General features: G+C 41.0%; 2 protein-coding genes across 13 annotated transcripts in view; both read left to right on the forward strand.

Annotated features, from left to right (window-relative positions):
- The first annotated feature begins 1,229 nt into the window (after positions 1–1,229).
- On the forward strand, positions 1,230–20,067 carry ube4b (ubiquitination factor E4B, UFD2 homolog (S. cerevisiae)). 2 transcript variants are annotated; one of them, XM_069688998.1, is made up of 29 exons: positions 1,230–1,583; positions 2,675–2,888; positions 4,112–4,247; positions 4,493–4,580; positions 4,889–5,033; positions 5,163–5,388; positions 5,617–6,096; positions 7,030–7,134; positions 8,288–8,429; positions 8,751–8,851; positions 9,031–9,145; positions 9,948–10,031; positions 10,666–10,722; positions 11,301–11,417; positions 11,619–11,717; positions 11,805–11,918; positions 12,183–12,381; positions 12,868–13,006; positions 13,091–13,190; positions 13,402–13,529; positions 13,690–13,788; positions 14,108–14,343; positions 14,487–14,613; positions 14,741–14,885; positions 15,173–15,307; positions 15,454–15,645; positions 16,522–16,696; positions 18,127–18,273; positions 18,453–20,067. In XM_069688998.1, exons 1-29 carry the CDS (start codon positions 1,557–1,559, stop codon positions 18,515–18,517), a joined length of 4,137 nt encoding a protein of 1,378 aa, XP_069545099.1. In that variant the 5' UTR covers positions 1,230–1,556; the 3' UTR covers positions 18,518–20,067. The 2 variants fall into 2 exon arrangements, with proteins under 2 accessions (XP_069545099.1, XP_069545101.1); XM_069689000.1 differs by lacking the exons at positions 5,617–6,096; positions 7,030–7,134 and having other exon boundaries at positions 1,232–1,583.
- Positions 20,068–20,588: 521 nt separating this feature from the next.
- Positions 20,589–27,226, forward strand: part of kif1b (kinesin family member 1B) — a 60,560-nt gene continuing 53,922 nt past the window's right edge. For 10 of the 11 annotated variants that reach the window (XM_069689001.1, XM_069689002.1, XM_069689003.1 and 7 more), the window contains exons 1-2: positions 20,597–20,861; positions 22,086–22,239. In XM_069689001.1, coding sequence (XP_069545102.1) covers positions 22,134–22,239 — 106 coding nt within the window. In that variant the 5' untranslated portion in view covers positions 20,597–20,861; positions 22,086–22,133. Of the gene's footprint in view, positions 20,862–22,085; positions 22,240–27,226 lie in introns of all 11 variants that reach the window. The other variant, XM_069689011.1, reaches the window with a different exon arrangement.

The raw sequence follows: 27,226 nt of genomic DNA on the forward strand, positions 1-27,226 counted from the left end.
GTCCTGTCAGGGTATGGATTCACACCACTAGATGGCACCACTGCATTACGTACTGCTCCTTCTGGTCTGTAATGTGGTGGTGTGGCCTCTTAAATAATACTGAACATCAAGGACGTTTATGACTTCTTTCAGCTGGCTAAAAGAAATATTAAGTGCTCAGTTTTTGTTTCCTTTAAATCTCTACTCTAAGGGAATTCATGTTAATACAGTTACACCTAATGTAACAAAGTCGGGTGTTTGATACTTGGCATATAATTTGGTTATATGCAAATCTTGTGTAATAAAACGGGTTTCAAAGAAATATTTGACCTTATTCTGTCTTTAGTAAACTCAGATCACGTATTGTGGCTGTAACTGTGATATAATAAATCTGCAGTGTAATAAAATTGGGTTCATACTGTATATTGTACAGTAGCTAATTTGCCATCGATAGCTACAGTCAGTGACCTTTTGCCACACTGACTGTTCATGCACACAGTGGTGGAAACAAAGTACTCAAGTACTGTACTTGAGTACAATTTTAATGTACTTGCACTTTACCTGAGTACTTCAACATGATGATCCTTCTAATTTACTGCATTTCAGAGGGAACACTACTTTAAAGTCCACCACTGCTTTCCTTCATTTTCAGATGAAGACTTGGCACAACTGTAACATATATTAAAATGATCAGATATCTCACCAAAAGTCAAACATCAGAGAAAAAGGTCCAAAAACTTGACAAGAGACTTGTCTCCACAATTTGATTATCGAGTAGTTTAAACGAGCTCAACAGTAAGATGCTGCTTCCACCCTGATCTGATATGATCTGATCTATAATAATCTTATCAGTCAGAGGGACCAAATCAATATTTTACTGTAATAGTAAACATCAGTATAGGTAGGTAGGTAGGTAGGTAGGTATTTACTTTATTAATCCCCGAGGGGAATTTTTTTTTCCCGCTACAGCAGCATACAGAAGCAATAAGATAATAATAGAAATAATAGAATAAAATAATATAATAATAGAAAAGCAATAAAATAGCAGTAAAAAAATATAAATATAAAATGCACAGTATATACAGTACATTATAGATCTGACAGGCTCTGAGCAGCCAGCTGGTTTTCCACTAAGCACTTCATCAGTGACACAAACAAATAGTTACGTACACACACAACAGGTGAGACACTGAAACGATCGATATGCGACACAGTTGAAGCCACGCCTCCGAGAGTCCCCGAAGTCACGTGACGCCGTGTAGAACCAAAATGGCCGCCGTTGTATTTTGACGTATAATAGCTAGCTACTTTTCTTTTTGTTTCATTCTGGACAGAAAACAAGAAACCGAGAGACTTTTTTTCCCCCTCGGAGGAGCCGCACCTCCGCCGCACCTCCACGAACCGACGTCCCCGGTCTCCTCCGGTCCGGAAGACAAATCGAGACCGACGCGTATTTGTTGAGCGGAAAGTTGAGACGATGCACATCTCGTTCTAGCACGGGCTAGCTGAGCTAGCTAGCTGGCTCCGGCCGGCGCGTTTAAAGCGGCGCAAAAGTGAAGTCGTTTCAAACAGCTGCGATGATGGAGGAGCTGAGCGCAGACGAGGTAAAGTGACCTTTAACAAAACAAAACAACAACAACAACAACAACGCGCGCGCGGCTGAAACGGAGCGCTGACGGCGGTCAGTGACGTCACAGTCCGGAGTTTAACGGTTAGAAAGTCTTCGGTTGTTTCGATGAGACGCTTCGTGCTACTGAAGCTAGCTCCGATGTTAGCATCGTCGAGAAGGGACGAAGGAAAAAAAAAAATCGAGTTACGACGAGAATCTTCTTTTATTTTATTTATTTTTTTATTTATTTTTAGCTCGAGCCCTGAACACAAAAGGTGCGTGTGAACCGAACTGATTGTTCCGGATGGTCCGTGGACGTCTTCAGGTGTCGGGGACCGTTTCGTTTTAGCACAATGCTAACCAGCTAACGCGATGCTAAAGCCTGTGCGCGAGCCGGACAACATTATTTATTACAAAAACGACGTAATCCGTATTTATGTCCCGGTGTTGTTTAGATCTGACAGGTGTGTTTTTCCCACCTCCACGCTCCGTGTCGACAGACGCGGTTACAGAGAGTTTAATAACGTGAGGTGACTGAATCTTCTTGCGGTGAGCTAGCTGAAAGGAGCTAACGTTGTTTTGCTAACAGCCCCCCAAAAAAAAAAAAAAAAAAAAAAAAAATTAGCCTGCGAGACGACTCAGCATAAAACCCACACCGGGCCACCATTGAGCAATCAGTCGAGCTGTTCTCCTTCAGCCGCCGACGTGTTGTTATTTTCTGTTATCTCATCGAAAGTTAATTTACTGAAACTGTTTGAGACGATTGAAACTCACATCTGACTTCTTCTGAATGAAGTTGCAGCACATCGTTCACGAGGTCTTACTTCTTTTTTTTTTTTACACGTAAGACTTTGTGACTTCAATACAAATGAATGAAAACTTGCAGTCTTTTGTGTAGAGGTAATGATCAACTGTGACTAATGGTGCCGATCGTTCATCCAAAAATAATATGTACAAAACAAAACACTAAATCACGAACTTGTCAATAAACATTTAAAAAGGTTTGTCTAATGCCCGCTCACTGTATGCAGGGCTCTGCACAGCACTTTTGAGTATGTGAACCTATTGTCGTACGTTCATTAAAAGATCCGCAGAAGGCGACTGGCTCGACTGGCAGGGACGTCCCAGCCCGGCACCCCTCTCAGCACACCGCTGACGTCCCCCCAGAGGGAGACTCCACCTGGACCCCTCCCTGGACCCTCAGGTGCCGCACCCCAACCCGTGCCACCAGCTGCCTCTCAATCATTGGGGCTCAATGTCCACAGTGGTACCCCTGCCACGTCCCCTATGGGCACCTCTGGTAAGACCGACAGGTTTTGGGATAAATGGAGCCATTTTGAATTTGTTATTGTTGGCAATGCTTAAGGTTAAAAACGTTGATTTAGGTTTGATGTCAACAGATCAGCTTTCTTCCTTTGTCCCAGAAGAGTTATGAACTGAACCGGTGAGGCTCAGGAGATAAAATTAAAAAAAAAAAAAAAAACCTTTGTTGTTTGACCGCAGCACTGAGAGGGGTCTTTGTATTTTTGACCTTGATATTTGAGCAGCATGAATCAGTCATACACCCTGAATGACATCAACACAAACATGAGCAGGTTGTTGTTCTCACCAGTGTCCCTTTTTGACAGCAAGTGTTGACCCTGCTGTACAGAATTGAGGCTTTCACCTATGTACTGCTCTAGAAAATGGTAGCGTGAGCCATGTATGGATTCATTCACAGTTTCTTTGCATTGTTTGTTGGTGTGCATACATGTGGATGGTGCTATGCAATGTCTACTCTTTCAGGCAAATGGTGCAGTTCATAATTGGTTAAACTGTGATTTTCTGAGGGAAATGTTTGATGCGTGTTCATTTTTCTTCTTTGTGTATTCTCCTTGACACTGCGTGTGTACACATGTTTTACTTGACCTAAGGATTGCTAAGCATATGATAGTTGTACAACCAGGAAAGGGTTTTTAATTCCAGCCCTTCATCCACTAAGTTCTTAAGTGTTAATCAGCTTTCTCTCTACCTGTTTGCAGTGATCAGAGCTTATAACAGTATGGCACACCATCCTGAACTTAAAAACACCAATCTGAACCTTTGCTAACCTTTTGGTGTCTTAACAGTTGGTTTCCCTCAGTCTCATTTGTGAGCTGTAGCAAAAGTTCTGACATGAAATGTAAAACTTTTATTGGCTGTCTAAAAGTGATTGTATCTATATAGGTAATTTATAAATAACTTTTTAGTAGAGACTTTGAAGATGGGGCTGTCTTGGCAAACTGTATCTCCTCTGGTTGGTGTCTCCAACGTGTGGCGCTTTGATTGCAAAGATTCATGCAGTGTATCCTTTTAGAAAAAAAACAAAAAACAAAAGTAAACAAACAAATCTAATTCTTACAATCTAACTTGAAGCCGAAACCTTTTCCAGGGTAAACAAGAAAATGCTTAGTTAAGAAATCAAAATATTTTGACACATCTGTGTCACATTTGGTGTGTCTTTTTCTTGTGCTTCAGCAGTATTGTTGTGTTTTGTTTTTGCAGGGGTGGCTTATGGTAGTCAGAGCAGCGAGGGGGTGAGCTCGCTCTCCAGCTCCCCTTCCAACAGCCTTGAGACTCAGTCCCAGAGTTTGTCCCGGTCGCAGAGCATGGACATTGACCCTGCCTCCTGTGAAAAGAGGTACGCGTGTTTTTTTTCTCATGGTATTATGTACTGCCTTGTTATTGTTTTGAGTGTCAAATACTCCTCACCTGTGGATTTGAAAGGTGGATGTAAAATTACATAGTTGTATAAATTCCAATAGTTTGTTGTACAAGAGATGATACAAATATGACACTTCTTACGAACCACTGAGCTTTTAATCTCAGTATAGTTGCTTAAAGATGAAGAGACATCTGAAGCTCTGCCTTTCTCTTTTATTTCAGCATGTCCCAGGTGGATGTGGACTCAGGGATAGAGAACATGGAGGTGGAGGACAGTGACCGCAGGGAGAAGAGGAACTTGACTGAAAAGGTAAACAGATGCAGTAAACAGTCCTTAATTACTTGGCCCACTTGATTTGGATTGTGCCCATTTGATGATCAAGTTATTCTTAAATAAATAAACAATAAAGGAGTCTTTGGGTATTTACAGAAAGGTATTTGGGGACTGCCCATCAGCATTCTTGGTTTCATTTTCAACACAGCTGTCTCTTCCACCAGAGTTATCATGAGTATCCTGAGAATAATGTAATGTAATGCTGACACATGTGGCATGTACTCAGAAAATGTCTCATGATTTTTTTTTTTTATCAACCCTCACTGTTTCTGTCTCTCTCTCAGGAAACCTCTGCAAACTCAGATGTCTCTGAAGAACAGGCTCTGCAGCTCGTTTGTAAGATCCTCCGCGTATCGTGGAAGGAGCAGGACAGAGATGTCATCTTTCTCCCTTCACTGGCTACAGAGTTTCACCAGAGCCCTAAAGATGGTATGTTACTGAACCACATTTTTATCTCTCACCATAACCATCTGCAGAAAGGCAAACTTTGTTTATTTACATTTGAAAAGAGTCCTGCATTTGGTGACTTTACTGTTGTCGATTCTTTTTGTCCTGCAGTATACTCTGACTTTAAAGACCTCATCGGCCAGATCCTGATGGAAGTCTTAATGATGTCCACCCAGTCACGTGTGCACAACCCCTTCGCCAGCTTGACCGCCACCTCACAGCCAATTGCAGCAGCCAAATCCCCCGACCACCGTCTGACGCTGGTGCAGCCCTCCAGCCAAGGTGGCAGCCCGATGGGCCCAGGTGCTGGGTCCTTTGGAGCCAGCTCTCTGTCCAGGCAAGTACCCTTTATTATGTTTAGCTAACAGAAACATATCAAGGCTGTGGATTGGCTGTTATCTTCACACATCCACAAAAGTGTGTTTTCTCTATTTATTATGATGTGATTGGAAGCTGCCATGTGTTTATCAAAGTCTTTCTGGTTTTGCTTTGATCATTTCTGTTTTTTAACACATTGTTACTCGATCATTTATGCCAACGACCATCTCATCAATGTTGTCCACAGTCTGTATGGTTGTGGTAGTCCTCAACCAGTGGCTTTGGATGCAGCCAGGAGGACTTCCCCATCTCCCTCCACCCCTACTTCATCCATTGCACCTTCTACACCTTCTACCCCACAATTCGTTGTTCCCCCCAGCCCGCCCGCCACTGCTACACCGAGGTGCACCCTCAATCCTCCATCTGCCCCAATGCCCATCTCCCAGCGGTATCGGCCTTACTCTGTCACCACTCCTTGGGGGGCTCCTTCCCCGTCGAGCCCAGGTCACAGAGGATTTAGTTTCCCTGGACCCTCTCCCAGCCCTGCAGGGCCCTTTGTTCCTCCCAACACCCCAGTTCCAGTGCCACCACCCAGCCCCCAGTCCCTCTCCTTGAGCTCGCCCAGGGCTCCCAACCAACCATCCTCCACAACCCCTCCTTTGGTGCCTCCGTCTCCCAGATTGAATACCCGACAGGCTGCCCTTGCTGCCAGGATCCGGCCGGCTAGGTATCTCATCTGTCACCTGCATGTCAGTGTGGAGTGCACACACAAGCAAACACACTGAAAACTTTTTACGAGACACCAGATTTTAGGTTCGGCGTGAACCGAGAGTCTGTCAACTAAATCTTTGGCCAAGTCCTTTTTTGGTGGTCACGTTGCTTCTTATATTAAGTTTCGTGCAGTTCTCATCCACACAAGCTTATAAGTATCTCAGTTGAGTAAGATGTACATTGCACATCTAAAATCAATGAGCAACTTGATATTGTTACGTTGTGGTTTAAAATTTTAAGAGAAAAAAAATGACTTCCAGTAGTAATTATAACATATCATCTCTGTCAAAAATGTCCAAGTTGGAATTAACATCAATGCTTTAAAAAAAAAAAATCAGCCAATCAAAACTCCATATATTTTAAATGAGTTTTCAGTACCAACAAATTATATTGTCTTTATTTACAATATTAAGGATGCTTGTTGCTAACACGCATCATTTTATACGATGTAGACCTTCCACAAATAACTAATGTTAGATATAGTTTAGCAACAAGGTTTTATCATTTCTTTGTTGGCTATAAAATTCTCAAACAAATAAGGTGTGGCTCACACTTGTCATTGACAGGTTATATGCGTAATCGTGGCACAGAGATCAGTTATCTGCAGAAAAAAAAAATGCTTTGTCAGTGTGTTAAAGCTACAGACATAATGGCAATAATGAATATTTAAAACCCAGCACAAGTGCTCGACTTCAAGGCAGCACGCAACTCTGCATACTTAGTGCTCCCTTCTTCTGTGTCCTTTTTTCCTGTCACCATTCCACATTTGTCTTGATATTGTTTTCTGGTTTTTTTTTGTTTCCCTTCTGTCGTCTTCTGCTCGCACTACATTCTCCTTCCTCCCAATCTTTTCTCTCACTTCTCCTGTCTTTTTTTCTTGTACTGTTAGCCCCTTGTCGTTCCTGTTTTATGCCCTCTCTGACATGTCTCAGGACAGCAGTGATGAAGACTCTGATGAGGAGGAGGATTTTGCACAGGTTCAGTTTGGGTCCAGGTACACCGCTGCACGGTGTGTGTTAATGTGTGTGCGCGCTTGCTCAGGGATGGGCCTACTGCATGTACCAGTCGGCCCAGCAGTGTTTCCACTAATGGTGCACAAATACGCCATGCTAGAGCGGTGAAAGATAAACTGATGGAGACTTAACAATCAGACGGTCCCATAAGTATAACTTTTATTATATGTAATGTGTCGGTAAGTATCAAATACAGTTTCAGAGGGCGCTTATGTGTGAAATGTGCTGCAAACAGCTGTAACTCTTATGAATGAGCCTGTATTTCATAAGACTTTTCTTAGCCTACTTACAGAGTTGTTGATTGGCTTTCATTTTAATGCAGTATGAATGTACGCGCTATTATGAACAAGAGTCTTTCACATCCCAAAGAAAGGACCCTCAGCCCAGAACACCATGTAAACTTCCAGGAAATATCATTTAATTATTATTAACCCATCTAGAAGAGCATGTGACTTTAATGCAAATGGCTGGTAGAACTGAATTGTGAGTTTTAGAAATGGGAGTATCATCATGAGACAAAAAGGGGAATCCCTGCACTATATAGGCTTCTACATATTAAACTACGTTGAATTAGCTATTTTTTTTTCTCTTGTGAAGACAAAGTCAAAACTTTTTACAATATTAATATTTTCTTATTTATTTAACAATACAAATTATGTTTACTTGTTTTAAGCTTCAAGAATAGTTATAACTCAGGGCAGAAGTGATATTCCAGCACTGCCTGCACGAATGAATAAGTTGATGTCATTACCTACTGGGATTTGTTGTGCTTTGAAGCTAATCATGTACAAGTTATGCTGTTAAAGCTGACCACCAACAACAATTCAAACTCTTCTCACCACATTTGTCAGCTAAATGTGACAAGCCGAATGTTAATGTTGGCTTCAGAGATTTTCTGTAAACGGGCTTTTAAATATTTACATAAACTCTTTTTGTTTTTCAAGATCTGAGAACTGAGCTTTCACTAACGCTTCATAGTTTGTTTTCTTTCAGGACCCTCAAATGTTGGGTTTGAGCTTGTTAACTATTCACACATGATGATGTTTGAATGCTAACGGTGCATCCCACTGTGCTACGATGTTTTCTGTTGATTAACGAGCCACTCTGTTTCTGTGTTTGCCTTCCTGTTTGTAGTCTCGGTGCATGTGGAGGAGGGATGTCCTGCGATTCAGCCAGCGACCGCTTCACCATTGAAGCATGCAAGGAGACAGAGATGCTGAACTACCTCATCGAGCGTTTTGACAGTGTTGGCATGGAGGAGAGGAAAGCTCCCAAGGTAGACGGAATGTCTTAACCACGATTTCTATTAGATTAGTCATTTTTATTTTCCTCTTATTGGAGAAGAAAACCTTCTGTCATAACATTAAGATTATGAAATATAGTGAGCCTTGTGATAATAACTGATATTTGAAGTTCTTTTTGTATTTCTCACAGGCCAGTTGGTCTGCAAATAAGCAGAGTTTTTGTTCATCAAAGAACACAGTGATTCAACAGTGTCTGAATTTCTGTGGAATCGACACAGTCCTATTAAAAAAAAAAAACACACACACACACTTTAACCGTTTTCTCTCTTGTCCTTTCATTGTGTCTTTCTCAGATGTGTAGCCAACCGAATGTCAGCCAGCTTCTCAGTAACATTCGCTCTCAGTGTATTTCCCATGCAGCCCTGGTCCTTCAAGGCACCCTGACCCAGCCTCGGTAAGAAAGCCAGCCACACACTGTGACAGTCTTTGAGTTATTTTCTTATTTTTCATTATATTCGTGTACGTTCTGTTCCTTTTTCACTCTGTCTCCATAGCAACTACTCTTTCACCTTGCTTCCAGACATGTTTTTTATGAAATAATTTTCAACACAGTGATTTGCTTTTTGTTTACAGGAGCCCTCTCCAACAGTCTCTGCTGGTACCTTATATGTTGTGTCGGAACCTTCCGTACGGCTTCATTCAGGAGCTGGTGCGCATTACCCACCAGGAGGAAGAAGTGTTCAGACAGGTGGGAAGCATGCCTGTCCATTTTTGATGGTTGTTTACACTTAATGTCACTTAATGTAGAAATATCCCAATACACAGGAGCAGAAAGAAACCCCCAAAAGATCCATTACAGGACAAACACAAATATAGATAGGAATTTTTTATTTTTTTATTTAAACAACTTTAAAGATCTGGATCATCTGCAACGGTGTCATTGTTATGCATATTCAAAAAATACAGCTCATGTCATCCAGCTATAAACTATACATACCAGATGACTCAACTAAGCAGAGCACAGATACCCACTTTTAATTGTCACTTTCCTCACGAGCAGCAAAATCTGCAAACCCAACTGTGAGCAGTCCAGCATGTAGAAGGAGGTAGAATCAGTGCACTGTGCTTCTGGAGCCTGAAGTAGTTCATCAAAATGCTGTGAAACAACTGGGAAAGCAGATCAGTGTGCAGTCATGTTTCGGTCTATGCTTCTTGCAATTGTTAAATTCATTATGAGGAAGCTAAAACCAGTAACCCAGGGTGACACTTGGAATCACGCCATTCCCATAAAATGGAACAGCCACACATACAGTATCATGCAACTGTACAGTTCATTGCACTGAATGAGTCCAGTTAATTGTATATATTGCATGTAAATGGCATGATGCCATTTTTAGGACAGGTTCTCCTTCAATGTGAAGAAAATTGCAATAATTTCACTAAATATTATGCAAAAATGGTCCATTTGAAATTTAGCTCTTACCTGGAATTGCAGTTCTAAAAGTTGACATGACTATGAAGCACATTATGTCTATCGCCTTGTTTTTCAGATCTTCATTCCCATCCTCCACGGTCTGGCTCTGGCAGTGAAAGAATGTTCCTTCGACAGTGACAACTATAAATTCCCCCTCGTGGTAAGGAGATCACGTCCTCGCTACAGAACCTGAAATATTCACATTAATTCTCGAGGGTATAAACAGTACAGAAGGGTGTGATGAGGAGGCAACCTGTCAAACCACCTGTCTGCTCAGTAGATATACAGCTCCACATATATACTGTTTACTATAGGCACCATATGTGTTCAGAGACGCTTCAGCTTGTAGTATCATAGTGTTCCCACAGTGCTATTTCTCCCCTTGGACAGATATGATTCTTTATGTAGAAATTCACACACACAAGTACAGTAGTATGTTCATGCATACACAATACTATTATTATATAATAACATCTGATTTGGTGCATTTGAAAATGTCACATTTGTCACAGAACATCAGTATAATTTAAGTATTGTAGAAATTTGTTTCAGGCTGCCTGACTGAATAAAGTAGGTTGTGAACTGCATCCTAAAAATGTAACAAATAGTAATATGAATCATTAACTGAAACTTTAAATGGCATCAAAGTCTTGTAAAAATCATATCAATTATTCTGTGGAGATAAGAAAAAAAATACACCCCGTTACTTGATTTATTTGTAAACAAATCATGTGTTTACAAAAAATCTTAACAGTGGATTTGCATCAGTTGTGTTTTTTTGTTTGTTTTTACAGGCATTATCTGAGCTTTGTGAAATTAAGTTCGGAAAGACTCACCCAGTGTGCAGTTTGGTGAGTATACAGCTGGATGGGCAAAGCTACATTATGACACTAAAGTGTTTATCATTATCTTCTTGTGGCTCAGATTATTTAGGCCATGTATTTCTGAAAAAAAAAAAGTTGTCAAAATTTTTGTCAGAAAGAATTTCCTTAATTTGTATTTGCCAATAGGGCTCCCGTATGGTTTATTTACCTTCCTCATACCAGGACGCTGAGCGGGCATCAGCAGAGAGAAATGAGCTCTGCATGGCGCTAAGACTTGTTCCTGCCTAACAGAAAACGGGCAAGAAAGAATTCCTCTCTGCATGGAAAAGGACTCTGGCCTCTGTTTGGTGGCATAACATTCTTTGTAACAAAGTGCTTTGAATTTATATTAAACTCTCTTAGGTGATTCCTTACTGAAGTAATATTAATTATTAATAAACACTATTGTTGATGAATACACGCTATCTTTCCTCAGGGCTTTATTAACCTTTTCATTTGGGGGTTATAATCAACACTACACGGCACTAGTCAATAACATGTGTTCCATCAAGGTTTCCCGTTTACCCTCCTGTGTAATCTGTATCTGTCACGGCTCTTCCATGCAGGTAACATCGCTGCCTCTATGGTGTCCCAAACCTCTGAGCCCGGGTTGCGGCAGAGAGATCCAGAGACTGTCCTACCTGGGAGCCTTCTTCAGCCTCTCTGTGTTTGCTGAGGATGATGTGAGTCCTACCACTGATGGGTCTTGTAGCTCTGTCTAATCAGTTGAATACATAAAAATGCAAAAAGCATGAAATTATTTGAGAATGGATGGAACACCTTTTTTTTTAATAGTAATGCAGAAATGAATACTGCAACGCGGCAAGTTGTTCTGTATACAGAAAATCTTTAATGACTTGACTCAACACTTTTCTTTTGCTCAGACCAAAGTAGGAGACAAGTATTTCTCTGGCCCAGCCATCACCATGGAGAACACACGAGTTGTTAGCCAGTCGCTGCAGCACTACCTGGAGTCAGCAAGGGTGAGTCTCCACCTTTAATGTTGTTTTTATTGCTGTTCTTTGCACCAATGGAGAATAATCTATGTAATTATTTGTCGTCTTTATCAGGGTGACCTTTTCAAAGTTCTCCACAACATCCTACTGAATGGAGAAACACGCGACTTAGCTCTTAATTACATGGCAGCTCTAGTCAACTACAATGTGAAGAAAGCCCAGATGCAGGTAGGTTCCACAAGTCCCTCACTCCACATACAACAGTTATTAAAGTGATTGTTTTATAGGTTACCAGACTTGCACCGTAAGAAAAAAAAAATGCTGCAAATATACATTTTGTTCGATGTCATCTTCTTATTAATTAAAACAGAAAACTTAAAAGTGACTAGTGTGTGTGTGTGTGTGCATTCATAAACTTTGGTATGGATTTTAATACATTTCATTCATGAAGTTTAGACTTTTTTTTGAGCACCAATTTCTCATTTCTCTCAGACCGATGACAAGCTGGTGTCGACAGACGGCTTCATGCTCAACTTCTTATGGGTGCTGCAACAGCTGAGCATGAAGATCAAGCTGGAGACTGTGGACCCTTACTACATTTTCCATCCACGCTGTCGCCTTGTTGTCAGCCTAGAAGAGACTCGTCTGAAAGCCACCATGGAAGAGCTTAAGAGCTGGCTGTCTGAACTGCGTAAGTTAACCTAAATGAAAATACTTTTATACAAGATTGTGAGAACTCTGGGTAAGAAAATGTTTTGCTTTTTAAAAAATAATTTCTTCATAAAGCATGAACAGATTAATTGGTATTACATTAATATCAGTAAATGCAAGTTGACTACATGGCTCATAAACTGCTGCCATTATAATTAATCCAAAAGCCATTTTGCATATTTATCAGTTTGCGGAGTGATTCATCAACGTGCAAGATCTGTGATTTAAGAAGTGAGCCAATTAGTCCCACAAGAATCACTTAATCTAGTCCTCCAGACTCATTCACAGCTGTACCATATACCACTCATAACATTATTTTAAAATAAAAACAAACCCTTCGACACATGGACCTGTGTATCTTGATAAACTAGCCTATGTCTGTGTAGGCAGTAAAGCTGATATTAAATTGTATGGTCCTGATGATTTGTATTTACATTGGGATCATTTTATCTGTAAACATGGACAGACGAAGACCCCACAAAGTTCTCAGAACCCAAGTTCCCCACCGAGTGTTTCTTCTTGACGCTTCACACCCACCATTTGTCCATCCTGCCTGGCTGCCGGCGCTACATCCGCAGATTGCGTGCCATCCGTGAACTCAACAGGTACACACACACGCACACATCCACACAGGTAATCACAGCATATTCACAGTGTGTGCACTCATACTGTTTTTTTTTTCATGGTAGGACTGTAGAGGAGCTCAAAAACAGTGAGAGCCAATGGAAGGATTCTCCCCTGGCTAGTCGGCACAGAGAGATGCTCAAACGGTGCAAAACCCAGCTCAAGGTCAGTTCATCATCCTTCATGCATTTATTAGATCAAACCTTCAGCACCAATTTAAAGGTACAGACCAGCAAATGCGCTCAACACATCTCAGTCTCGTGTATTTGGATGAAAGCGGAGGAGTTGTTCCTTAAATGCTGAAGCATGCAGGATTATACAGTAGAGCATATTTACTGAGATGTGATCCTTATCGTGTGTGACTTTGTCCTGTCAGAAACTGGTGCGAGCCAAAGCTTGTGCTGACGTGGGCCTTCTGGATGAGAACCTGCTCCGCAGATGTCTGCAGTTTTATAGCACTGTCATTCAGCTCATTCTTCGCATGGTAGACCCTGCCTACCCCAAGTGAGTCACCTCGCCATTAACAGACCATGTTGCTGTTATTTGTGATATTGACGTAATAGGAACACATGTGGCATCACATTGTATTTCAGTCTGTTCTGCTGTGTTTCACTTCAGAGTACATCATAAATCAAGAACATTTATTCCTTTCTCCATTACACAGCATTGCCCTGCCTCTGAACCCTGAGATTCCCAAAAGCTTTGCTGCTCTGCCCGAGTTTTACATTGAAGATGTGGCAGAGTTTCTGCTTTTTGTTGTGCAGTAAGTTGTTGACTTCTCTTACCATGTCTTTACAATTTATTCCCTGCAGATGGGGGTAAAAAGGGCCCTATTTAACATATTTGTTTAAAAGAAGAGACCATATGAAATGAGAAAAAAATACAAATGTTTAATGTCAATCTAAGTATTTTGTCTATTTACATACTTAACATACATTTACCAATACGTAATATTCAGTATTTGTGTGCTATAAATCAGTATCTGCATTAATACAGTAACTAAAGCCTGAAGTGATTTATATGCTGTTAACAGTCCTGCTTGTTTCCTCCCTTTCTCCACCTCACCACCTCCTTTCTTCCAGGTACTCCCCCCAGGTTTTATATGAGCCCTGTGTCCAGGACATCGTCACCTTCTTGGTGGTGTTCATCTGCAGTCAGAACTACATCAGGAACCCCTACCTTATCGCCAAATTGGTGGAGGTGCTGTTTGTCACCAACCCTGCTGTACAGCCTCGTACTCAGCGATTCTCTGAAATGATGGAGAACCACCCGCTATCTGTCAAGCAGCTGGTCCCCGCCCTCATGAAGTTTTACACTGGTGAGTTTTCTGTGTGCTGTAGTTATTTCTGAGCTGTTGTTCTACATAATGTAAAATATAGTGTTGATTATAATCTGCCAAAAAAAGTTGTGATCTTTTCCTTTTTCACAAAAAAAAAAACAAACCCTGTCTTCTCTGGTCAGATGTCGAGCATACCGGAGCTACCAGTGAGTTCTATGATAAGTTCACTATACGGTACCATATCAGCACTATCTTCAAGAGTCTGTGGCAGAACATTGCCCACCATGGCACCTTCATGGAGGAGTTTAAGTGAGTTTTCTGTTAACAAAACAGCTTCTACAGTTATGTAAAAAGAAGTGTGAGCCTTGAATCTGTGGCTGTCAGATCATTTCCAGCCTGACCTGTTCTGTCTTCTTTTGTTCTTACTTCCCTCCAGCTCTGGCAAGCAGTTTGTGCGCTACATCAACATGCTGATTAATGACACCACCTTCTTGTTAGATGAGAGCCTTGAATCCCTGAAGCGTATCCACGAAGTTCAAGAGGAGATGAAGAATAAGGAGCAGTGGGATCAGCTGCCGAGGGTCAGTGCTCAGCCTTATTGGGTCTTGTATTTATCTATTTATTTTGTGCTCTCCGTCGGCAATGAAAACATAATTGAAGTAATTAAAATGCCTTTATTGTGAATTGCAGGCATTAGACTAAAATTAAACTTTCAAAGACAAAACTGTAACAAAGGTCACAGGGGTTATCAGCTGTCTGTGAGGCGGTGCATATTATCACCTCACTCATATTCTGCTTGAGCTTTGAAACCTGGGAGAACGTATGTTGCAGAATAGTAATGCTTATGTGTTTTCCTGCACACTTTCAGGAGCAGCAGCAGAGTCGGCAGTCCCAGCTGACTCAGGATGAGCGGGTGTCTCGCTCCTATCTGGCCCTGGCCACAGAAACGGTTGAAATGTTCCACATCCTCACCAAGCAGGTCCAGAAGCCTTTCCTCAGGCCTGTGAGTGTCCCTGTCCTCACTGGACATTTTGTTATGTGCGCTTTGTGTGTTCTTAGCTCTTTGATAGGAAATGTATTCTCAATGTAAAGCCAACATTATCTGCCTGGGTTGAACATTTTGAACTAGAATTGCCATTCTTCACGCAGGAGCTGGGACCTCGTTTAGCTGCCATGCTGAACTTTAACCTCCAGCAGCTCTGTGGGCCCAAGTGTCGGGACCTGAAAGTGGAGAACCCCGAGAAGTATGGCTTTGAGCCCAAGAAGCTCCTAGACCAGCTGACTGACATCTACCTTCAGCTGGACTGTGCCCGCTTTGCTAAAGCAATTGCAGATGACCAGGTTGGGACTGATGGGGGGGACTTTACATTTAATCACAAATATAGTATTTTCACTCATAAGGTTGAGACTTAACTCTGTGTAGAGAGTATTTTCTAACTCTTAACTTTATAATCATTATTAGAGAATGCCATAGGCATACATCCTGGTCAATTATCAGTCATGGCCATACTGCCTTCAAGACACTTGCATGAATTCCCTGTTGTATTTGGTCAATGCAGTACAGTGTTTCACCTCACCAATCATCACAGTGACTTTGTCAAAGTTCACCCCACTATTCATGAATATCCATTTCTCACCAGATAATTGAAGCAGGCGGGAACCAAATCCTGTTGATTAGTTCATTCTGATGTGTGAATTGAAAAGTACAAATAGTATTCACTGTAATGTGTTAATGCGGCCCTGTGTGGGCTTGATAGTGTAATATTATTTGACAACATTTGTCAGTTCTACTTCTAATTGATCAAACACAAGAAAATATTTGTTTCCATTTTGTGTTCATTGTTCTGGCCTTAAGTGCAACAGATTTCTACTTTGCACATTTTGTTTTCAATCATCTGTTGGGGCAAAGAAAAAAAAAATCAATATTGACTTCAAAATATTAATAGCATGTGATTTGTTTACAGACAATAAATGATAAACAACTTGTGACGTATTAGTCAGTCTTCTAATTTGCCAGTGTTGTTGTTCATGCTGTAATATTAGGAGTGTGTTACATAGAGTTTGTACATTAAATAATTTGGCCGTTGCTTGTTGCATCCAGTATCACAACCTACAAGCTGGGTTTCAAGTCTTTAACATGATTACAAGAAGGTTCTGAATACTCCCTCAAAGACTTGTTGCTCTCTAATAAATCTTCCTTCTTTTGTTTCTTTGCAGAGGTCATACAGCCGTGAACTCTTTGAAGAGGTGATCTCAAAGATGAGGAAGGCTGGTATTAAGTCCTCCATTGCCATCGAAAAATTCAAGCTGCTATCAGAGAAGGTGGAGGAAATAGTCGCCAAGAACTCCCAGTCTGAAATGGACTACAGTGACGCACCTGATGAGTTTAAAGGTGTGTGTGTGTGTGTGTCTGTCTGTGTGTCCACAGTGTGTTTAAGCAGCATAACTACAACTTTTGAGTCTGGTTTTCCAATAGGTGTATAGAGGGTCAAGAAGCTCTGCATCCTCTTTCTCACACACTCTGTACTAACATCCCACTTTTATACGTGCTTTACTATCGATTCCATCCATAAGGCTGTCTAGTCTACATATTTAAAATTGTTGTATGGTTGCCAAGTCTGTCTGTCCAAAAGCATCATAATGGATGGCGAATAAGATCCACAAATACAGTTTTTAAATATGAGTAATTTGTCAATTTAAAAGTTTATTTTGGTGACCTTCCACTTAGTAATTCACTAAATCTTTGGCCCAAATAAAAAAAAGTCACCTTTGGTGTGAGCCCAGGTCAGTCACTGACAGACAGGATTTTCAGCAGCGTCTGTTGCTATTGAATTCCAGACATTTGCCGTGGATTTTGCAGCTCATATAGGTCATATCAACAGCTTAGAGCAAGGCTATCCTGTAACCACAGACTTAATATAATCTCAAAAGAGAATGTGGTCTACATACCTCCTTTGATTCCCAGATATACCAGCCAACCCACCACAGTTGATTGGAGTGTGCCGTACAGAAGACTTGAGTGTCAGCTGTCTGTGTGGTTAAAATCTCCCACGCCAGGTTTTATTTTTGTAACACACAAGTCCCACTGTAGAAACCTTGTGACATTTTAATATAGGACACACTTTATCAAATGCTGCTAATGAGTATTTATTGGATATTTTGTTTACTCATGTTTTGAAAGGTGCACCAATATTGCTGTCATATAAAACATAATTTTTTTCAGCACTTGGGGTTGTACAAGTCACTGGCACACGCACACACATACACATAAATAATGTTTGATGAAAAATATGCCTTACACTGTGATTAATTTGAATATATCTTGTTTATTTGATCATCTTTTGTTTGACTTATTCTTAATTTAGAAGCAGTTGCAAATGCTAAACTAGTTAGTAAAACACTTCTGTCCAGATGTATGCAAAACATTTGAAGCATGTTTTTTATACAGCATATTTCTACATAACTTAAGTGGGCCAAACTACTGCACAACATCAAGAAGAGTTTAAATATATCCGATAGACTTGAAAAAGTTAAGCCTGTGAAAACAAATAAGCAATAAAACAAAAGAAATTTAAAACTATATTAAACCAAAAGAAAACATGAGGATTTACAGTAAATAATACTAAAAAAAAAAAGAAAATAGAAATTGAATGAGAAGCATGCTGAACAGCTTTAAGTACAACATGGAAAATAAGGTATTTTAACTGTAGTGTTTAATGGGATGAAATAAAGGTGCCAGTCCTCGGTGTCGGTTGCTGAATTTTCCTAGAATAGTTCTGTCTTAATTCTCCATTCAACGTGTACCTGACTGTTTTATAACAGACCCTCTGATGGACACACTGATGACTGACCCTGTGATATTGCCTTCGGGGAACATCATGGACAGATCCATCATCTTGCGCCACCTGCTCAATTCCCCCACTGATCCCTTCAACAGGCAGCCACTCACAGAGAGCATGCTGGAGTCAGGTAAACCCATCATGATGCTGGAGTTTCTATTCAAAGCAAAGTGTATTTCTTACTCTACAGAGCAGTTTTATAGCTAAGCAAGTTATTTCAGGACACCTAAATGTCATATTAACTCACCACCTGTTAGATTGTGTGTCAGTTTCTAAGCTGCTCCTCACAGTCTGTTGTTAACTCTGCAGTGCCTGAGCTGAAGGAGAGGATCCATGCCTGGATGAGAGAGAAACAGGGCGGACGGCCTGTCTAAGGACCTCGTCACCAACGTCTGGTCCGCTGATCATCATTAAGGGATCTGTCCAAATCGCCTGAATTCAGTGTCACTACTACCAATGAGAACAAAAAAAACATTTTGAATGGAAAACAAAAAAAAAGGAGTCCGATTTGATTTTTTTATTTGCATTTACCCTTTTTTTTTTTTCTCAAACCATTATCATGGTTCTAACAACAAAACATAATAAAGTTAAGACTTTTAAGTTTTTCTCATGAGTTTGTGTATATATATATCCAAATATATACATATATTTAACAAGAGTTAGTTAATGCATTGTAATGCTGCAAAAATAAATTTCCACCACCAACAGGTTAATCAGTGAGGTGCGTACAGTCACTTCATTGATCATTTTCCTTTACGGTTCTCATTTTGTTTTGTAATATTGTGTATGTTGGCTTCATTAAAGACTTATTTGAGGGAAAGTGGAGGGCAATACATTTGGGAGAGTCTGGGTGGGTTGTGATAAAATTGATAGCCTTGAGTTTTCTTCATCAAGACTGTGACATTAATGAGTCCACATAATGTATGCTGGTATCCCAGAGCTAACTTATGCACAACTTGTGCTTGTAGATGAAGTTCAGTACTGGGAATATCCATTACGGATGTAGCTTAACGTAAACTAATCCTAAACGTCAGCTTCCTCTTGAGTACAGTAGGAAGACGAGCAGTGGCTTACCACAATAAAGTATGTTCAAATCTCCCTTTTTAGACACAGTTTTCCTGCTGACTTCAATAGACTGAATTTACTTGTGTGCATGGCCTAAAGTCCAGAACCTCCTAAGCGCCTCATGGACAAGTAAACCTAGTTTAGGCGAAGTGGAAGGAACATGAGAGAATGTAGCATGATCACCTGAAGCACCATCTTAGGAGCACACCATTACAAGTCATCTCACCTCCAGAGGGTCTCTTTCAAATGGCACTGTACCTAACTTGACCTTGCTGACCTTAACTGTACAGGAAATGATTTCCTTTAACCACATACCTGTTTTGGAAGCTAGGATTTTGAACTGAAATAAATGATGATGCACATTATTTTACAACTCGTCAATTTTTCTTTCCCAGATTCCTACTGTCGTGGGTTTGTTTTATTTCTTGGCCAATGCGTTTTTTTCCCTCGTCTAGTTTATTTGACCCACTGAAAGGACATCTCTCACAACTATAAAATGTTAGATTGTACAAAATCTAAAACGTCGCATTTGTGTAAGTAGAGTAAACATGCCCCAGTCCAACGGATAGTATTAAGAAATACAATCAATACCAAAATTATATAAAAAAATCTGTCAAAAATATCATGTTATAACTTGAAAATACAGCATAGATAGCTAGTTCCAGTTTTTGGCAGCACAAAACATGTTTTTTGGAACGTGGTTTCCCAAAAGCAAAGGCTTAGTCATTCTTTTTCTGCAATAGCTATAAACTAATGGATTAAAACTTGGCAACTGTCTGAATTTTATTGGCAAGATGTAAACGTGGTGTGTAACGACTAAACTGTAAATTTATTCTGCAAAATAAAGATCAGTCTAGAAGCTGTTCACATTTCTTGCACACCATGAAAACACCAAAAAATGTCAAACAAAAAAAGCCTACATTTTTTTTTACTAATGTGATTTTATTCATTTATTTATTTTGAGCTGTCAAAATGTGGCTACTTTTGATTCAGAAGAGTATCCGTGAGCAAATGGGTTTGTTTTCATTCAGGACAGGATTGTGAAGTGTATGAAATGTACAGTTTCTTTTATTTTAATTTTTTTTATGAAGCACTGCGGTGTGGTACGCTCATTTTGCCGTTAGGCGGCGCTCTTCGCGGTGACCCCGGGTGTTGCGGTGACAGCGGTGCGGGGAGCGGTGGGTAGAAATCCTGCAGTGTGGCGTCACGGCCCGAAAAAGGAGGAGACCCCACCCACTCCCACCCGCCCTTCCTATTCCGAGGTTTACCATTGGCTCTTCGACGCATTAGTCACCGGTATCTCCTCGTTTATTGGTCCGCCGGCCCGCCCGTCAGCGTCTGAGAGGGAGTTGACGTAATCTCTTCGGTAAATCAAGGCGATCCATCAATTCTTCTGCTCGCCTGTGTGCTTAACAGACGTCCGCCTTTTATCTGAACGGGAACATAAACTGATCGAGAAGGAGTCTCGAATCGCAAATCCATCCGGCGGAGGATGCCGCTATAATGGGTCTTTTTTCACGAAACTGGACTTTATAGCAGTTTTCGTGCGCGCGGATTCTGATCAGAAACAACACATCTTGACGCCCGCGAGCTAACGACAGTTGTCGCCGCTGCCCGGTGGTGCTGGTGTTGTCTCGGTGAGAGTCTCCAAACGTGAGTACAAATTATTTCTTTATTTATATTTTAATCAACGACTGTCCTGCACGGGGCTCTTTATATACATATATTCATTTAAAAGGCAGCGGGTGGTTGGTGAGCAGTTTGTCTGTAACGCTAGCCGTTGACGTGCAGTTATCGAGCCTTTTCCATCGCTTTGGTTCCGATATCACTTTTATATTCACATTCAATTTACTAAGTTAATAGTATTACTCATGTGCGAGCACATTATTGTGTCTCTAGCTGTTTCCGTCGGACAGACTCCGGAGGTTTGTTCCGCGTCGTGCCAGGATACACCCGGCGCTTAATACCGTTTTCTTACCTTACAACAACAACAACAACAACAAAAATGATAACAGCTGTCGTTTGTAACTTCGCCTTATTAAAACTATTAGTATTTCATATCAACGAATTTGAACCCTCCCGTGCAGGGTGAATGCGAACAATGTGTCGAGTCTGTGCTGCTAAAGTAAGCACTCCTCCCTGCACTTGTCTACAACATGCAGCGGCGGAGGATTAGCCCACTTCCTTTTTTTTTTTTTTTTTTTTTAAAATGTATTATTTCTTCTTTAAACAGGGACATTTAATCTGTCTGTCTGTCTGAATGAGCACCGTTGGATGAAGCAGACAGGCCCGGCTCGCTGTCTGTCCCACCACCAAATAGGGTAGATAGAATTTCATGGGCGTATGCTTCAGCAAGTATGGCTGACTGCAAGGACATGGAAAAAAAACATTTTAGATGGATATTTAAACTGTGTAGTCACTGGGCGCGGGATGTATACAGTCCGATTGACTGTAAACACAGTGGAAAGTTGTGTTATAATTTAATGCAATATTCTTTCTTGCATGAAACGCATTGATTATATGTCATATTTCTATTCTGTATTTGGCTAAAACGTAATTCCTCATGGGTTTATCAATTAAATGCAACACCTATACAGCAGTCCTTTATTTGACTGTTTGATCGGCTGCTGTTTACAAAATATTAAAGCACCGCTGTGGCTTTGGTCGGCCATATTTGTTGTAGGCTGTCATGAGTGAAAATTGGGAGGGGGTGCACTTTCATTGTGTTTGATTTACATTTTGTGAAAATAGGCTCTGCTCCGTTGCACTCTGGCAGGTTTGTATTATTTGAAATGAGGAAACAAACACAGCAGATGTTCATTTTACTAAACAGATGTACATATCTTCTTTTTTTTTTTTTTTCTGTGTATCCTTCAGGAGGGATATACAAGGATTCTTACTGGGAGACAATCCTAAACCGCAAGCATGTCTGGGGCGTCTGTAAAAGTCGCTGTCCGAGTTCGGCCCTTCAACTCCAGGGAGATGGGCAAGGATTCAAAATGTATCATTCAGATGCAAGGCAACACTACAAGTAAGTAGCCCACTGGCATGCACGCAAGAACACCCACACAAACCAAACACCACGTCCTAAATTTATGCAGGTCTGTCTGCTAAGGGAAGTTTGGTATACCACACATGCTCCTGCGTGGTCGTCGTCCTTCAGGGTTCTTTGCAGAGAACAGCAGAATGAGCAAACAGAATAGTGGACGGTTGGGGACAAACAGCCTGAAAGAGAATAAAAGGCTTACAGAGTGAAATTCCTCCTCCTCTGAAGGGGCCTGCATGCCTGAGGAGTCTCTGTGTGAGAAACGCTTACTGGGCTCACGCTGGGAGACCCGGGGGTCGTCGCACAGCTTGGCCTGCCAAACACCCCCAATTCATCTCGGATTTTTAACACCGCTTGTGTTTTATAATGGATGCGTGTGTTGTCTTGCAATTTATGATGATGTTATCTCTGAGTGTACACAAACTATTTGTGTATAGCTTGTCAGAGGCTTATAACATGTTATGGAGAGAAGTTAATAATTTACAAGATGGATAGTTTTTGTTAAGTGGTTGAGTTACAAAGGCTGAGTCAATAAACAAAACACAATTTCCCATATGTGGCGGTGACAACAGGTTTGTCTCACTCTGACAACATCATTTTGGGATCATGGGTTAAAACGGTGATGCAATAGATGCACTTAATATGCGTCAGGTTTATGTGGAGGCACAGCAGCTCCATCCTTAGTGTTTTGGTTATTACACATGTGCAAGATGTGTGAAAAGAAAGCTGCAAAAGTTTATCATGTAAAGATGGATGCACTCAAATAATGTATCTACTGACTTTTTTTTTTTTTTTTTTATAATTTCAAAATGCGGCATTCAAAATGTGTTGAAAAATGACACACCTTGAACGAATCACTGCTTAGCTTTCCATGATCATATTGAACTTGTCTGGTTGAATATGTGATCGTGCCCTGCTTCACCATGAAGCATTTTTAAAGGAATCTATCAATATATGAAAGGATAAACAATGGCAGTGCAAGAGCAGAAGACCTGAATGTGGTTTGTATTCATTGATTCAACCTGCTCACTTGTGACTGTGAGTCATCAGGTCCTGTGAAGTGCTAGCTGCCTCCTTACTCATGATTGTGCTGTATGTCCCGGCAGATGAACACATTCTCCCTGACATTTAAAACATTTAAGGAGCCAGTAACGTGACAGCAGAAACCTGTTCTGCCAGCAGGCTCGTTTATTTTCTTCCGGTTGTGTCAGTCAGTCAGTCAGTCATCTCGGCCTCATTAAACTAAGCCTATATGAATCTTCCATAAGATCAAGTTTCCCTACCAGTTCTAGCTCGCTTGTCCTTTATCTCTCACACTCTACCAAAGAGAAGCTTTGTGTCAAATCCCTACTACTTTTTACTCCATATCCTTCGGTTTTCATTATGCCAATGTCACTCGAAGGAGCCGGAGGGTGACTCGTGGTTTGTAGCAGAGCTGCAGTGGAATATGCAGTGTTTTTTGGGGGGGGTTAGTCAGCTAGTGTGTGTGTGTGTGTGTGTGTGTGTGTGTGTGTGTGTGTGTGTGTGTGTGTGTGTGTGTGTGTGTGTGTGTGTGTGTGTGTGTGTGTGTGTGTGTGTGTGTGTGTGTGTGTGTGTGTGTGTGTGTGTGTGTGCGTGTGTGTGTGTGTGTGTGTGTGTGTGTGTGTGAGCAGGGGAGAGGAGTAGGCTGCAGCACTGCCTACTCTACCTCCTATCACATGGGCAGATTGCAGAGCAGAAAGGGAGGCTGGCAGGCGGCCATACTCTCCCTTCATCGGGACTTCATTGCAGATGGTATGCTGAGAATGCTGTTTTATTAGGATGCTTCTAGGTCGAACATTACCTAGTGGCTCAAACATGCACCGGTTCATACAGTTGAGATTATTTGACATACTATGTGAAAATCTGACCCTTTCTGGAGTTGTGATGACTGGATTTTTTTCACACTTTCTGTCTGTCGCCATCAACCAACGCCAGGCAGCATACATTTTTAGTCTTAACAATTTCAATAGCAGTTCATGTGGGAGACCTAGGAGTAGTATTTTAATGAATGGTCTCACTTACTATGATTTTTTTTTTTTTATAATTACAGCTTGTATTGATATACTTGTATATAAGTATTGTGCAAAATTGTTTAGATTTTGACAAGTTAGTGCTTTTTTTTCACTGTGATGTTTGGTTTCCATGACGCCAGATGTGTCATAAAATAATCAAATTCTGGCACAATTTAAAACAGACTTATCCCAGGAGCGATATGTGACTTTTCACAACTTTACATGGTACCCCATAAAAATATCTGACCAAATAAACTTTTCCAATATGCTTGTAAGATGGGTAAAAAAAGCAGAAACTATTTTTTCATTCCTGTGTTCAGTATGTAATACTTTTGCCAATATACAGTTGAGTACAGCGCTTGCGTCCGAATTAATGATGAGAGAGTGCTAACACAATGACTGCAATACATGTGTTTTTGTATTATTTTATGAATGGGCTTCGGTAATTGCTGGCATTTAAATGGGACTGAAAGCTGCCTGACGGAAGTGGGATGTTTTATGGGGCTGCTTGGTCAGCTTGTAGGTGTTTAGCAGATGTATGCACGGGGCCATGACACTCCCCTTATTGTTGTGCCTCGCTCAAGGGCATATGTGTTCGTCCGTGTCAACAGCACAGAGGAAGACAGAGGTTGGGTGCGAGAGCAGGATGTGCTGTCTCTCCCTCTCTCCTTCTCACCATGCATAGAGGCTTGTCAGGGATAGGGTGCAGGCAGAGGGGCAGCAAATTGATTATCCAGTGTGCAGGAAATCTGTCCAAGGCCTTTGCAGGCAGGCTGGAAGTAAGCAAAGGCCCCTTTCAGTGGAAGCTCTTAAACATACCAGAGCTAATGAAATTATAGAGGTGACGTGATGGTCTATTGCATTGGTTCGTGTTGGTGCTCCAAATGTTGAATAACTCCAGGGCACCCAAAGACTGCCTTCATGTGTTCCTCATGTCGGTCTTCACCTTGTTATCTTCACAGATGTGTTATGCTCCCTTTCAGCCAGTCAGCAGCTACCCGTGTATGTATGGCCAAAGATGGTTGATAGATCTCGCACAGCGTTCAGTATAGCAAATACTTTGTTATGTTACAGCACTATGTCAACTAAAGTCAAACCTGCGCTCGGATCACTTCTACATTTAAATTGTTTTCAATCGGGGAGACGTCATACAAGTCTATTATAGCCTCGGTTTCAAAAACTGGATGTTATACCAGCGCATCCCTTAAGGTATGAGTAAACTAAATAACAAATAGAGACAGGAAACAGAAGGTCACCACATCAATTAAGCCTTCACCTTTCAGATACAATTGTGCAGAATGTACTCAATCTGAGCTGAGTGGATGGTGACCTTACAAAAACCCTGCAGGGAGAAATCAGCTCAGCTCCAGTGTCAGTTACACATGAGAGGAGGCTATCACCACCACCGAAATAACAATGAACCCATTTCATACGAATGGATTGTGAGACTGCTGATGGGACAAGTGGAGAGTTTGATGGGGTGCTTGGGTTCCGATGAGGGATGGCCATCCTGCCAGTGCACCCGTGCAGACGGGCCCGATTGACCTGATTAAGACCAGTAATCCGCTAGTTTGACTCAGGTTGCCACGCCCTGCTGCTGTAATCCCTGTGACCCTTGTAGGTGTACACATGCCCACATACACCCACTAAGAGTGTTAAATTCCTTTTCCACCTAATGTTGAGATTGTTTTGGAGCGATACACACTTGCCCACATGCACCGCTCACATGGCAGATTCACACTTTCCAGATTGACCTCCTAATGAGAAGGGAGGATAGCCATATGTCTGTTTCTGCTATCAGCTTTTGCTGATAATGGACCCAGTGCAGATCCCACAGTTTTCAGCAAATCGACTTCTAACAGTTTTTTATTTTTTTTTTTTTTTTTTTTTAAATCAGAAGGTGTCACAATAAGTGTGTGAACCATTTGGTAGGATTAACCTTTAAAGCAAGGCAGACGGTGTCATTTTTAAAATGATTAATAATAATAATAATTTCTGCTGCTAGCTGTCTCTTAATCATTACAATAAAAAAGGACAGAGTTTAGGGTAATGGCATTGTGAAGTAGCAAGGGATCATGGGAGTTATTGTTAAAAAAAAAAGACACTATTGCTGATGAAAATCAGTGTTTACCTTAGCAGGTAGCAATAGCTTCTCTTTCTCCTTCTTACTCTCCTGCTGTCTTTTGCTCGGTGTTTCTCATGTTGAATGAACCTCTCCCTCCTTCAGTGGTAATAATGTACGAAAAGGTTATTTGCCATTTTGGAGGCAAGGTTCAGGGAATTAGAAGTGCAACTCTGCACCATTAAAGTTCGTTCAAACAAGAAGTTGTCAGTGTTGACAAAAAAAATTGCACCTCTGGCACTAATGGTCAGTTTATGGTAATAATGACAATTTTCACTTCACTTAACTGACATTTATTTATTTTGTGCTTCAGTATACAGGATACAATCTTACAATGGCGTGTTGCTGGTATTTGTGTTATATATTTTAACTTATTGACAGTATGCTAGCATTTTACTGCTTCAACTGAGTAAGGATTATGGCCAATGAGACAATGGTAAATTTGTACATTTTTCAAATAAAATGCAAAACTGTTACTTTATGTATTTGTTTTTTTTCTACTGTATGAAAAGTGTACTACACCGTGACCTGTAGACTAAGGTACAACCCAAACCATGAGTTGTGTGTACTGTTTCATCCATAGTCAGAGTGTGTATCTACTGCTGTCATGTGTTCTGTGGTTTTCTTCTATTCTGGGTATTCAGAGCGGTTGCAACGTTTTTCATCTGCTGCAAAATATCTTGAATGAGTGAATGAATGAATGAATGAAAGAATAAAAGAAAGCCTCTCTCTTCTTCTGAATACTTTTCTTCTTCATAATGCCATGTGCTCTGTTTGTTTCGCCTCACAACGTTGTGCCTTGCGTTTCTTCCGTGAC

The sequence above is a fragment of the Brachyistius frenatus genome, unplaced genomic scaffold (genome assembly GCF_029030835.1).
Source record: "Brachyistius frenatus isolate BFR_SWC_R1_liver_20210118 unplaced genomic scaffold, ASM2903083v1 Contig_6, whole genome shotgun sequence".
Classification (NCBI taxonomy): Eukaryota; Metazoa; Chordata; class Actinopteri; family Embiotocidae; genus Brachyistius; species Brachyistius frenatus.

Excerpts from the sequence above, each read along its gene's own strand:
- ube4b (XM_069688998.1), top strand. The coding sequence starts at position 1,557 with ATGATGGAGGAGCTGAGCGCAGACGAG. Across the intron at positions 4,581-4,888 it reads AGAGGAACTTGACTGAAAAG|GAAACCTCTGCAAACTCAGA; the intron begins GTAAACAGATGC and ends TCTCTCTCTCAG. Across the intron at positions 9,146-9,947 it reads AGGAAGAAGTGTTCAGACAG|ATCTTCATTCCCATCCTCCA; the intron begins GTGGGAAGCATG and ends CTTGTTTTTCAG.